General features: G+C 45.9%; 1 protein-coding gene across 1 annotated transcript; it reads left to right on the forward strand.

Annotated features, from left to right (window-relative positions):
* LOC123190984 (trihelix transcription factor ASR3) lies at positions 1-2621 on the forward strand. The gene is made up of 2 exons (XM_044603718.1): positions 1-1144; positions 1980-2621. The coding sequence occupies exons 1-2, from the start codon at positions 295-297 to the stop codon at positions 2351-2353; spliced, it is 1224 nt and encodes a 407-aa protein (XP_044459653.1). The 5' UTR covers positions 1-294; the 3' UTR covers positions 2354-2621.
* The last annotated feature ends 11797 nt before the right edge of the window (positions 2622-14418 follow it).

The following is a 14418-nucleotide window of genomic DNA, read 5'->3' on the forward strand; positions in this document are numbered from 1 at the left end:
CGTACGGCATCCCGCACCACGCATAACGCCGCGCGAAACCACGGAGAGGCCGTGGAAACGTTCGCTGGGAGACCCAAACCCCCGTCCCGTATCCGGGAAACGGCGGCGAGGCGTGGGGGAGACGATCCCCGAGACCCCGTACCGTACCGCGCGCACCAAACGCCGTGCCCATGTAAATACCACACCGCAACGCAGTTCGCAGCTCGCTCGCGCACCGCACCGCACCCACCCACAGCACCGCGTCCCGATGCCCCAGCCCGCCAGCCCAGCCTGCTAGTAGCTCTGTAGCTCGCCATGTCGGCGTCGTCGGACCCCTCGCCGTCCTCCTCGGCGGCCGCGGCGGCGTCGGCGTCCCCGCTCGCCGCCTACCACGCGCACCCGCACCACCCCCACCACCACCTGCACCTCTCCACGCCGCCGCCGCACGCGTACCCGCCCGCGGCGCCGCCCCCCTCCCCGGCGTCCGCGCCCAGGGACTACCGCAAGGGCAACTGGACGATGCACGAGACGCTCATCCTCATCACCGCCAAGCGCCTCGACGACGACCGCCGGGCCGGTGGGGGCGCGGGCGGCGTGGCCATGGCGGGGCCGTCCTCGCCGCCCACGCCACGCTCCGCCGAGCAGCGCTGGAAGTGGGTCGAGAACTACTGCTGGATCAACGGCTGCCTCCGCAGCCAGAACCAGTGCAACGACAAGTGGGACAACCTCCTCCGCGACTACAAGAAGGTCCGCGACTACGAGGCCCGCCGCGCCTCCATCGCCGCCACCCCTCCCGTGGACGGCGCCCCGGCACAGCCGCCGACGCCGCTCCCGTCCTACTGGACCATGGAACGGCACGACCGCAAGGAGCGCAACCTGCCAACCAACCTCGCCCCGGAGGTCTACGACGCGCTCCTCGACGTGCTCTCCCGCCGCGCCGCGCGCCGGGGCGGCGCCGCGATCGCGCCCGCGGCTCCAGCCCCGCTCGCCCTGCCGCCCCCTCCTCCACCACCACCACCGCCACCCTCCCCGCCGAAGCCTCTCCTCAACCAGCAGCAGCAGCAGCAGCAGAAGCATCATCGTCTTCACCCTCAGCCTCCGCCACTGCTGCAGCTCCCGGCGCCCGCGCCACAGCCGTCGGTGCCGTCGGCGACGTCCGTTTCCGGTAATGCCCGGCGCGCGCCCGTTCCTACTTAACCCAAGCATCCGTTACCAGCTTAATCTATCCATGCATTTGTTTACTGTTCTTCAACTGACACGCGGGCCCGCGCGTTATGATTGGGCTGGCAGATACTTAATCTAGGAGTACTTGCATTGAGGGCTGGCGTAATTATTTACCTCATGCGTTGCGCCGGGGCGTCACGTGATCGCTTTTTAACCTTTTTACTGTGGGTTATTCCCCCTTGCTCCCGGCCGGCGCACCGTGGTAGCGGTAATAATAATGTGGGTCGCCGTGCCTGCTGGAGTAAAGCTGCATGCAGTCCACGCACGGCAGTAAAGTTGGCCCAGAATCCAGCTATTTTCAGGGGTTTAGCTTCAAGAAATATTACTAGTACTTTGACACGTAACAGTAGAGTACAGGAGTGGTATTGTATTGTATTGCTCGGTGCCTCTGGCATCTACCAGACTACCACTATAGCTATAGTTAGATTAGGCCTGAGATGCTGCTGCTGCTGCTAGTGTATCATCTTTGCATGCAAACACTTTAAAAAGCCTGGGAGAAATCCATTCGGCGAAAGCCTGAAGCCTCGGAGCAACTGACGAGCTCGCAAGCATGCGAGAAAGAAAGCACCTTTCCCGCCTTCCGTTTCCAATCTCCTCTTCTCGTCTCCACTTTTGTTCTTGGCTGCTTCTTTTGTTCTTTGTTTGCCTAGTGTTAATCCGGTTTGAAGTGTGGTGCTAATGTCTACTTACAAGTTACAATGATGCTAAGCTAACAGAGTGATCATGATCTTTTTGGTTTAACAAGTTTTGTTGTGTGTACGCAATGCGCTACGCAGCCGAGGAGGAGATGACGGGGTCGTCGGAGAGCGGGTCGGACGGCCTGGGCCTGGGCGGGATGTCGGGAGGCGTCGGCGGGAACGGCGACGAGCCGGAGGCGAAGCGGCGGCGGAGGGCGGAGCGGCTGGGGTCGAGCGTGGTGCGGAGCGCGACGGTGCTGGCGCGCACGCTGGTGGCGTGCGAGGACCGGCGGGAGCGGCGGCACCGGGAGGTGCTGGAGCTGGAGGAGCGTCGGCTGCGGCTGGAGGCGGAGCGCAACGAGGTGCGGCGGCAGGGCTTCGCGGGCCTCGTGGCCGCCGTCAACGGCCTCTCCGGCGCCATCCACGCCCTCGTCGCCGACCACCACGGCCGCAGCGGCGACTCCTCCAAATGATCCCCCGCCCTCCATGCCGCCATCATCAACCAGTCGTTACTTTTTGCACCATGAAGCCTGCGGAGCAAGCGAGCAAACGCATGCAAGATATGACAGCGTCGGCATCAAGATTTGGAACGGGGTCGATGGATTCTTCGGGTCAAGGGACCGGGATGTAATTAAGGGCTATTGTTGGGAGGCTGGGCCGTGATTGAGTCGTAGTGATGACTTAGCTAGAATTTCATTTGGTCCGTAATGGTATATTATGATGGAGCCAAGCCGTAGCAAATGCATGCCCATGTCGCTGTGCAGTGGTCGTGATGTTGGCGTTGCTGGGTTTTGTTCGGGTCTGTCGGTCGTGGACCGTGATGATTAGCAGCCTAGCAAGGTCGCTGCATGCTGTCATGTGATCGCCGGCAGTAGGGCCTACATGCACCTCTCTCTCTATCTGTGTAGATCAAGTGCGATAGCTTTAGGACGGAATGCCGCTTTTGCCCTCGTGTTGCATGCATGCATGCAAGCATCATGCCTGCATGTCACCTACGGTACCTACTTGCGGCGTTGTATTGGATCGGGTCGTACTACGTACATGTATGATTGTTCAACGACGAGTGTACTCAATGCAATCACCTGCCCAGCTACGCCCTTCTCCGATCATGCACAAAAAAAAAAAGCTAGGCCCTTCTCCCGTGGACTTGACTGGCGTACCTAACGTGCCGTAAGTACACGTATCTTACGGCCACGCTCCGCTGTCGTCGTTCGTCGATCTCTCTCCAAGTACTCGCGACAATGTGTCCACTCGCCTTTCCCCGTAAAGGCAGCTTGTACTAAAATTAGTACTCATATATCTTGTGAATTAAGTGATCCTGCTACATATATCTTGTGAATTAAGTGATTTTTGGCACACCTATACATTTCAAAAGAGGAAGACAACCACAACGTATAATATGCTTACACATCGGCCACTCTATCTAACTGATAAAACTCAATGATACCCTGCGCATTGCTACAGAAATTGTAACAAGAAGACCGGATTTAATAGACAAATGCAATGTAAATAATCTAAAAATACATGTTAACCATGTTGTCTCTCAGCTAAAGTAGAAACCATTTCATGAGATTCAACAATGCACAACTATCTTATTTTTGACTAAACGCAAAACATGTATGTCTCATGTCTAGCCAATGCTCTGTGTTTCACAAACAAATTATTTCATGTATACAGAGTTTATCTGTGAAAGCTTATGATCACACCCGTAGCTCAGAGATGATGACATCATGCAAACAGCCTTGAATGTATTGTGTTCATGGGAGTACATGCAATAATAATCACATCAGACACACAGCATTGTAAGAACATACTCCTTTCATCCCAAAATAAGGGACTCAACTTTGTACTAACTTTATACCATATCAAACCGAAAGAAGACACATGCAGCAGCCAAAGGAACAACACTATAATAAGGCACACACATACCCAAGGGATATGCATGATAAATAATGTAAATACGGAATGATATGCTAATGGCACGCAATGGAAGAAGTACATAAAACAACAACTACCTCCTAAATGACATTCCATACAATCATTATCATAAGTAGGACCACCGAGTTTATTCTATTCACACGACATAGCCATTTGGTAGCAGTCGTGGCAACACCCACGACTGATCAAGCTAATCCTCTATAAGATCCCATGAGTCATGACCTTGTAATGAAAATCCTGCAACACAAACCCATTCAAATTCTTTGTAAACTAAGCCCTACAGTGCAGCATTTCATCAGAGCTAACTTCTAAAGCAAAAGGCTAAAGACCAGGATAAACTAGACAACATAAAGGAGAAAATAGCCAACCCATGCAGGTTTCTAGGGGGCATTTCAAAATGAGCACAGAAGACAGCAAGCTCACCCACCCAAATCGTTGTTATTCTAAAACCAATTACTAAAGTGATATAAGATGGGGTACACAAAAAAAATTTTGTTGATCAAATAAAGCAAATAATCTATGTGCTCGGTAGGGAATTTTATAGTTCTAATTATAAAACAGAAGAAGCACATTCATGCATTATATGTCACACATCCTCGAAGAATTTGTTGGGGTTGCCTTACCTCACACGGTGGTGGATTAACGAGCTGCTCGGCTTGTTAAGCTCGTACTCATTAAGGCTCGGCTCGTTAAGCTTGTTAAGACTAACGAGTAGAAAACCTTGCTCGGTTCGGTTCGTTTGTAGCTCGTGAGCGCTCGCTAGTGCTCGTTAACAGATTTTGATGCATCACGATATACATGTGAGTGTATAGATGTAGTTTTCAAGAACGAAGATGGTGACTACAAAAGGAAATGCATTAGTTTGTTGCTTCCTATGTACATTAGATTGAATAGATGTGTTGAGGTGCTACGAAACTTTGTCATGTATGATGAAAATATATGTTGTGTTGTTACTAACGAGCTTAACGAGCTACTCTTGAAACTCGTTAGTTTGTTCGTTAAGCTCATTAAGCTTAACGAGCTGAAATTTATGATTGGCTTTATTCATTGAGAAGCGAGCCATGAGCTTATAACAAGCCAAACTATTGAGCGCTGATTAAGCTCACGAGCTACAAGCTTTTGGTCCATCCCTACGCGGCATACAGGGATACAGGAGCACCGTGATCTAGCCTACATGCCTGTATAGGGGGTGGAAGCCCGCCCTGCACGTCCGGGTGATGCCGATTGTAACTAATGTTCCTCTTTCTTGGTTATTGATAGGCTCATCAGTTACAAAGGCACAAGAGCAAATGATTGTTCACTTTAGGAAAGGGTACACACTAAACAAAAATCTAGTCACACGATTTAACTGAAAAAAGAGGTAAAGCTAAGGTGGCAACCTGTTGAGGTGGATAGGCTACATGTCAAGAGAAATTAGATAGTGAGGATGAACTATTTAGATATTATAAATATCTAGAGGCGCAACAGAAGATCAACTCGACTTTTTTAGGCTAATCACGTGCTTTATTCATTAACTTCAAATTTCGAGTATACAATTGATGTCGGGCCGCTGTAGGAGCCAAAGATGGTGCCCTACCGATAAGCTAAGCGCATACTTAGCGAGGCTATGTGCAGTGGCGGAGCCACCGCCCAGCGACCCTGGGCACTTGCCCAGGCTCGCTAGTCCTCGATAGCAGCGATCGATCCAGATTAATGAGGCGCTAAACATGTTCAGTAGCTTGTTTACCCGGGCAAAAAACAACTGGGCCTTGGATTCTCAATATGTTCACGGCCCAAGAGCAATCTGCAGTGCGGATACAGAGACACGCGAGGGAATACATAGGATGCACGGATCGATCGCTCGAACTCCTTGTCTCTTCGTTTCCACACAAGCGGCGAGCGCAGGGACTGGCGGCTGGCGCTAGAGCCCTAGACGGCTAGACGCACGACCGTCGACCGGCGGCGAACGGACGCAAGGCGCACTAGGAAGTCTACTCGTCCCTCAACCCCCTCCTTCCTCTCACTCGGCTTTGGCTTCGGCTTCGTTCGGTAAGAAACTGAGAATCTTCCATCAGAATTAGGGTTAGCTGGCTAGGGGTCCCTCGTCTCTGAATAATTTGTTCTTGCAGAATTAATTGGAAGGAGAGATTCTTGCGCCAGCTCACATCACTGAACTTCTCTAAGTAGGGAAAAGAAAACAGATTACAGATTACTCTGTGCTTATTTTCAGGTTAGGGCCTCCGAAAGTATTGATCCTCATATGACTTTTCTCATGTATAAGTATTTATTTTCAGGTCAATTAATCTGTAGTGGAACTAAATAATTAGCAACTGCTTTGTACATCTGATTTGTATTTGAGAACTTTGTCGTGTTCGTTAAACCCTATCTTAAATGTAGGGATTTTTTTTCATTGGGAACGATTATGAATTCGTGACTAGAGATATATTGTCTTTGTGGGCTGCTAGAAACTAGAAAATCGAAGTATATAAGAAGAGGGCAACTTGTATTCATGCAGTATTTATTACTTTCTAGTTGCTTACTCAGAATACAATATTTCTTTGATGCAAGTAGTTCCATACTATGAACTTGTTACTTGTTGTAGCTCACTTATTATTTACTTGTTTAACAACTACAAACTTTATCATTAAATTTCAGATATGAGGTCAAGCAAGCATTGAAAATGCGAAATGTTAATGATGTGCAACCGCAAATAGGAGTGGAGGCACAACCACCTCGTAACATTACCAATGACTTTAATCCAAATGAGATTGAGCGTGATCCAGGAAATAAGAAACAATTTTTTGAGTATCCTCCTAATATTCAAGACCAAGTGAGAAGAGCATATGTATTGAAGGGCTCAATGCAACCAGATTTGGCTAAATTTCCTCGTACTGAATTTGGAAGTTTACTGCAGTGAGCTCTCGGAAGGAGCATTTGCCTCGTGATTTCCTTTAGTGCACTGTCGGTATGTTCCTTCTGACCACCTCTATTCTTGCAAGCTTTCCATGTTGAATATATTCACATCTCACAACTTAATTTATTTTAATTGCGATTTTTTTATATTGTAGTGCCTTCTAGGACTTTGACAACATGGCGAGTTTACCTCTATGCAAGACTCATTGTACGTTTTTCTTGTGGCAAAAATGAACAAGTGAGAGATGCTTTTGGCCGTGGTGGAAGAAATTGCACAATCACATCTGGTGACATATGGTATGGATAGCTTTAATTTTGTTGGCAACATGGTGAGTTTGGGTCTATGGCGGGTTCGTTATGTATCTTTTGTTGTCATCTCAACTTTATTTGGTCTATGAAGCGGATATTGATATATTAGCTTGCTTTAAAAATTAATTTTGTGTGAAAATTATGGTTATTTTTTCACTTCATTATTAATACAGATTTGTGATTCGGAAGTTTGGTGATATATTATATGTTATGTATCGGAATATCCGATTTTTCATTTCAAGATTATACACTTAGTCTCAACTTGCCCAGGCTCCACAAAAGTTCTGGCTCCGCCACTGGCTATGTGCCCCAATGTTCGATGTCCTTCCTTCGAAGATGAAGAAGAATTGCTGCAAATCTTCAACCATCATCTTGATTTAACGAATGATATTGTCATGCCTCCCACCATTGCCATCTCTGGTATTGGTTACTACTTCCTTGCAATCAGATCCGACGACCACCCGTTCCTGTCCAAGGCTAGAGCCAGTGCCTCCCGGCAAGCCAGAGACTCAAGCACAGCTGAATCGTTTATTCCAGGACAAACTCAAACAGATGCACTCATATATGTGCCTTGACTATTTATGCACATTACTCCCACCGCACCATATTGGCAAAGTTTGAGACCACTCCATCGACTTTAATCTTCACAAAGCCAGCAGGGGGAGCTACCCATCTGGAAGATCAGCTCAACTGATTAATGTAGGTGAGCTTAAACTTCAAGGCAAAAAGCCCAAATAGCCCCGGTTACCAAATCCCGACATGACTATGCGAAAGCCCGAGCCCTGGCTTGGGCCCAAGATAAACCATTGATTAACAACTTTAAAACAAAATGGACTATTTCAAATTCATAAATCTAATATTATATCTATTCTTTTTAAAATATAATTATTTATTTGTTTTGGATTTTTCAATTTTTTGGAGGAGGTGAACGAGGTTCGGGGTCAATCCCGCCCTATGTCTGTTACCAACCTGATACTGATGTTCATTTAATAACAGATCATATATCTATATGTACACCACTATATTGTGTACAAATGACAGTAGTGTCCGTTGGATAAAGTCGACCCGGTGGTTGCGACGTTTCAAATCTGAGTAACATTGGCCGTTGGATACTTTCTTCACTACACTAGATTCTGCCACATGTACCGTCTAGATGATTCCATATCTGGTCATAAGGACCATGCATAATATGCACAGATCTCAAAACAACGAGATTTCTTATTTGTTCTAGACTCTTTCATACTTTAATATTCTAATTTCATTATTGACGATGCACAATATGCATAAAAACACAAACTCTTCTCATTTGTTCTAGAATCTTTCACACTTTAACTTAAAAGTAGGTTTAACAATAAGGACCAAGATAGGAAGGAAAATGGGAGGACGAGCGGTAGGACTGAGGGGGACATTGTAGGTGCGATCTTGATGCTAGTATGGTCGATGTGGCAATGGCTATTGGAGCCAACGAGTACTCACCACCTTTAGGCTTGAAAGTATGTTTGGTCGGGGGTGTAGTTGGATCTTGACATGGCATTTGTTACTCAATCTCGGGTCCGCTAACACCAGCGTTCCGACCCATCTGCATCACCAAGCCCAACTAGAGAGCAACACCAACTTATGAGAGTCCTTGGGCCCTCTCCCCCATAAAAGACAAGCCTGTTAGGAGGGGACACCCCCGCCCTTATAAATCATGTTATGTCTCCATGCTAGTGTGATTGTTTGGTCCTCGGTAGATCGACGGAGCGCCTCGGATTTATTCTAACAGTGTCAACGGCGATGGAAGGATGAAGAAGGTCACAGAAAGGAAGTGTGAAAGCCAGCGAATAGGAGAAACTGGGTGTTTAGAGAGAAAGAGGAAGGCGGTAATTCACGGTGCGCAAAGGGCACCCGAAGCACGTATTACCTGGTTTAAAGAAGAACTACTTTCCTTGTGAACATTAAAATTAGTCAAGTCCCATGTTCTTATAAACTTGCATTGAAAAATGTTCAATTTTGCATACACTATGGAACAAAATACAAGTTTGTTGTGTTTTGTGGAATTGATATTGTTTTCTTTTGTCAAGGCGCGGAAAAGTGTGTTTTTCATGACACTTTGGAAATATGTTAGAGACTTGAATATGTAGTTGCTTACTTGTTTGCGGACTATTTCCACAATGCCGTCAACCATTTCACCCCTATCGAGAAGGGGAACTACTATCTGACATTGCAAAAAAAGGAGTAGGACGGGCCTCCGAAAGCGGTTTCAAGCGTCTACGTGCATGCATGGGTGGATCGAACAGCGAGACAACGTGCGAAGAAAGCTACGTGCGTACTACTCGTACAATTAATAGTTTTGTGCATTGCTAGTCTTGTCGTGTCTGTACGTTATATTTTTATTTATGTATGATATGATGTGGTTAGTTCGTCAAGGACATACGTACGCCAGCCACGCGATTTTAGCGTGCATTGCGGCCGGTGGGCTCTGCATGTTTTGTCCCCTCGGCGTGCATCGGCGCCATGCAGATGCAGCGACCGATCCGACCCCATGCTTGCAAGCAGGCACGCCGGCGCCCACGGTACACACAGCCGCGTGCATGCATGCATGCCTTATGGAGTACGTAGTTATTTTTCGAAATGACGAGTCTCCCGTCATTTCTATCTGAAAAGGCGCCAAATGGCAATAATGTACACGTACGTAACGTGCAATGTAGTACATCCCTTTCCAGCATCTCGCCCATGTACTCGACGCCGTTTTCTTCTCTTGCCGTTCTCCCTCGCCGTGGAAAAGCGACCGAACGTTTGTACGTCCAGCCCAGCAAGTACAGGCGGGACACAGATCAGGTGACATGCACGTTTGCATGTCAACGTGTGCTTTGCGGTCGAAATTCAAATTTAAACATTACGAAAAAAATTGAAAAGAATCATGCATCTTCACAGCACATATTAAGATAACCCCTAAAAAATTCAGATCAAAATTCAAAACATATATCGAGAAACAAAAAAGAGAAACTCAGATGTGAATAGTCTACACAGAACCATTCACGAACTATTCATGACAGATTTCTCTTTTTCGTTTCTCGATGTATATTTCGAATTTTGATCTGGATTTTTTAGGGGTTATCTTAATTGTGTTGTGAAGATGCATGATTTTTTTTAGATTTTTTCGCAATGTTTAAATTTAAATTTCGGCCGCAAGGCACACGATGACATGCAAACGTGCATGTCACCTGATCTCTGTCCGTACAGGCGGTGGCTGAATCTAGCAAAGCAAGCATGCTTCCCACACCATATATCTTAACGAAGTGCGGTCCAGATGCCCCTTCTCACCACAGTGCATATTTTGTCTTGAACAGAAAGAAACAAGTCACGCACAAAGATGACTGGTAGTACTGGACAAGGACCTGAGTATGCTACAATTTGCACATAGTCTGCTGGTATTTCCAGTTGAAACGAAGCTAAGCATTTTCGCCTCGCATGCAACATGAGCATTATTGCATCGTGTTCCCCTCGTCGTTGGTACCTGCCTGAAAACAGTTGCGTTCACCTCAGCCCGGCGGCAGCCAGAGTCGACCGCCAATCAGCGCAGAGAGACGTGTTGCCAAAGAATTCGGACGAAACAGCCCCTGGTTACTGGTGTGGAGAACCGTCTTGGACTCCTGGGGTCCGGTCCGGTCCAGGGCTCCAGGCAGCCACGCTACATCCCGTACCACATTGAATCACACGAGGAATTTTGCTATCTCGGAAGGTAAAAAAGTAACCTATCTTCCATTCGTTCGTTATTCTAGATGTTGTATCGTCAAACAAATCCAGATACTAATGCATGCATGCAGCCACTCCTCACTAAGGCTGGTCGTAATGACGAGTATCATGTACTAGTATCATGCATATGATATTGTGTATGATACTACTCCCTCCTTTCCGATTTATAGGGCTTATCTCAAAATTTTAGTTTTTTCATTTTATAAGGCTCAATTTGGTTGTTCTCCATCACATGTTCAGACTTCAAAATGTATTAAATCATTGCATGCAAGTATTAACAGAAAACTGACCAATGCATGCATGCATTGCAATTAATGCATTCGTAAACATAATTTTTTGAGGAAAACAAAAGCATTAATTGTGTGCTTTTGCAAACTATAAAAAATATTCCACCACTCATCATCTACCTTGGTTGGTGAGATTTTTGAATTGAGCCTTATAAACCGGAAAGGAGGGAGTACATTCGTAGTGCATAGTATCATAAGTTAGTATCATAGCAAACTTCATTTATTGTCATGCAAGACACATAGTAGTACACCATTTAATATGATACGGTATCATGATATGATACTCAATCCTCTCTTTCTTCATTTAATTCTATGCCACCTCATCAAATTTGCCTAATTGGCATGCATGATACTACCTATGATACTACCATTATGACCAGCCTAAAAGAAAAAGAAATGCATGCAGCCGGACTCCGTATGCATCTGTCTACCATCGGCGTGCCTGCGTATGAGAGGCACATTTAATTGGAACACTCTGGTGCCTGCGTGGAAGTATCATTGCCTCAAAAAAATACTAAACTATAGTACATCACAGTGTCGGTTGCCCTAGGGTTTTGAGTTCCTCCGAAGCTTGTTAGTCGGAGATGGGATTTAGTTCTCCCCTCTATGAGAGGGATTGGGCGGAGGGAGCTACTGGCTGATGGCGAACCAAGATGAACCTGGAGGATCTGGTAAAGGGAAGGAACTTGTGGAGGATCTGCCGAGCAGATTGGATCTTCACGAGGATGAGGAGGAAAAACTTCGTATGGGAAGATGAATTAAGGACGAACAGATCGATGCCAAGTGGTTAGTGGTCGCGAAGGTACATACCAATAAGAGTTTTGGCCCATCTGTGATGAAATCTGATATGCGGCCTGCATGGAAACCGGCAAGGGATGTTCACTGGCGCAAGATCAATGACAATCTCTTTACAATTTAGTCTAGATGCCTGGGTGACTGGAATACTGCTATGAACATGGGACCGTGGTTGTTTCATAACCAAGGGCTCCTAATTGCAGAGTATGATTGATTTATGAATCCGAGAACTGCGGTGTTAGATAAACTTGTAGCGTGGGCGGGATTGCTCAAGTTGCCGGATAATTTCCTGATTCTGGCAGCGATCAAGGGCATGTGCCTTACGATGGGCAAGTTGCTTTTCTTAAAACCCAGGTGGGCAAGGTGCTTGAAGTCCAGATTACACTGCCCGATGGTTTTGCTGGTGAATTTGCTCGAGTCAGAGTGGGACTGAACATGACAAAGAAGCTTATCAGGTGATGGCAGAGGCCCTGGACGTGGGCGAGGGGATATAAGAGGCACTGGCGATCCTCCCCTCGGTCCTAGTCGAGGGCGGGGTGATTTGCCTCCTGTTTTAGGACGAGGAACGCTGAATAGTTGGCGCCACAAAGCCCTCTTCAATCATGATGGTGTGACTGATATGGACACATATACACGAGGCCAGAATTCAAGTGACAGCCAGGATGTGAGGATGATGAACATGTAGCTATGAGGAGCTAAGTAAGATGCATGTTGAATTCTATGACTAGGACTGGCCGGTGCTAATGGAGCCAAGGAAGAGACTCCGTAAGACACAAAGAAAAGGTTATGTCAGGGTCGATGAATTATGAAAATGATATAAAGAAAAAGGTACTTGCAGAATTGATTGAATACCTACTCGAGTTGGAAGAAATCCAAGTTATGCAAAGGTCTCATGCGACTTAGTTGAAAAGTGGTGACTGCAACACTGCTTTCTTTCAGGCTTTTGCGTCTTCTAGAAGAAAGATGAACTTTATCACAAGATTGGAAGATGACAATGGGAATAAGTTGGGATTTTATGATTAGTAGATTGAAATGATGATGGCATGTGTTAGCTCTATCAGATATAAAGTGCATATAAATTCTTAAGAGACAGATGATTTTACCCCTACTAGGCGTATTAGGTAGGGGGTCCTACCTCTCCCCTTACCTTTTTCCTCTTTGTGCGGAAGGCCTCTCTAGTTTACTGTTGTACGAAGAAGAATCTAGTAGCATAGAGGGAACTAGAGTACGCCGAAATGCACCAACAGTATCACACCCTTTATTCGCAAACGATTCTTTGATTGTCATGAAAACACAAGTTTTAAATGCAGCTTCCCTACAATATGTTCTCGAGACCTACTGTCAAAGTTCGAGACAATTGCTGAGTTTGTCAAAATCAAGTGCTTCCTTTAGTACTAATACCCTTGTTGTATCTAATACCGACTTGTGACAGCAATTGCATATTGACACACAAGCTCTTTCTGAGAAATTTTTGGGCCTGCCAGCTATGGTAGGAGCAGACATGAATGATTGATTTAGGCTTTGTTGTGAAAAAATAAAGGAAAGGTTGAAGGGATGGATGAAAAACAACTTTCTATTGGTGGGAAAAAATATTTTAAAATCAATGGCCCAAACTATTCCAGTTATTGCTATGTGTGCGTTTAATTTTCCTAAAGGAACCTGCAAGGAAATCACTGATTTAAGGGAGATATGATGAAGAACATAAGAAAATGCACTAATCCTCTTGCTGGAAACATTGCTACCCTAAAAGTTAGAGGGCATAGGTTTTAGACACCTTTATTATTTTAATCTTGCAATGCTCTCGAAGCAAGTTTGGAGATTAATTAAAAACACGGAGTCCCTCTGTTTTAGGGTTTTAAAAGTCAAATACTATCCTAATGGCAGCATGTTGCAAACTGCCTTGAAGAATGGATCCTCATTTACTTGGAAGAGCACCATGAAATGCCTTGAGACCTTCAAGAGAGGATATATTTGGAGGATTCAGGCAGGTGAGAACGTTAACATATCGAACAATATGTAGATCCCATCCATCCCTGACATGAAGTTCATCTCGGCTAGGAGTCAAGCTATCCTGCTAAACATTAGCGATCTTATTGATCCTTTGTCAATAACTTGGGATGAGGAATTAATCTGAAATATTTTCAATCCAGTGGACGTCAGGAGATTCTTGCAAATTCTATTAAACCATCAAGCATTCAATGATTTTGATGCCTAGCACCCTGACCGCAAAGCTATTTTTCACAAGGCTTGATTATATATGTTCAAATTTTAATTTTCACAAGGAACATAGTTCTTTTTTTAACCAGATTGCACGTGCTCCACGTGCCTTTTACGCACTATGAATTACAACATTCCTCTTTCTCCAAAAACGCCGAGTTCCTCATATTCTTCGGCTTTCACCTTTCTATAGTACAACTCTCTCCCTTGTTCAATGGCTGATAACGCCAAGTCAAGATCCAACAATACCCCCGAGGCCCCAACCAAGCCTACTTTCAAGACAAATTGTGATGACTACTCATTAGCTTCAACGGCCATCGCCATCGACCTTGTTAGCCTCAAGATCAACCCTGCCACCCCCC

This window comes from Triticum aestivum, chromosome 2A (assembly GCF_018294505.1).
Source record: "Triticum aestivum cultivar Chinese Spring chromosome 2A, IWGSC CS RefSeq v2.1, whole genome shotgun sequence".
Lineage (NCBI taxonomy): Eukaryota > Viridiplantae > Streptophyta > Magnoliopsida > Poales > Poaceae > Triticum > Triticum aestivum.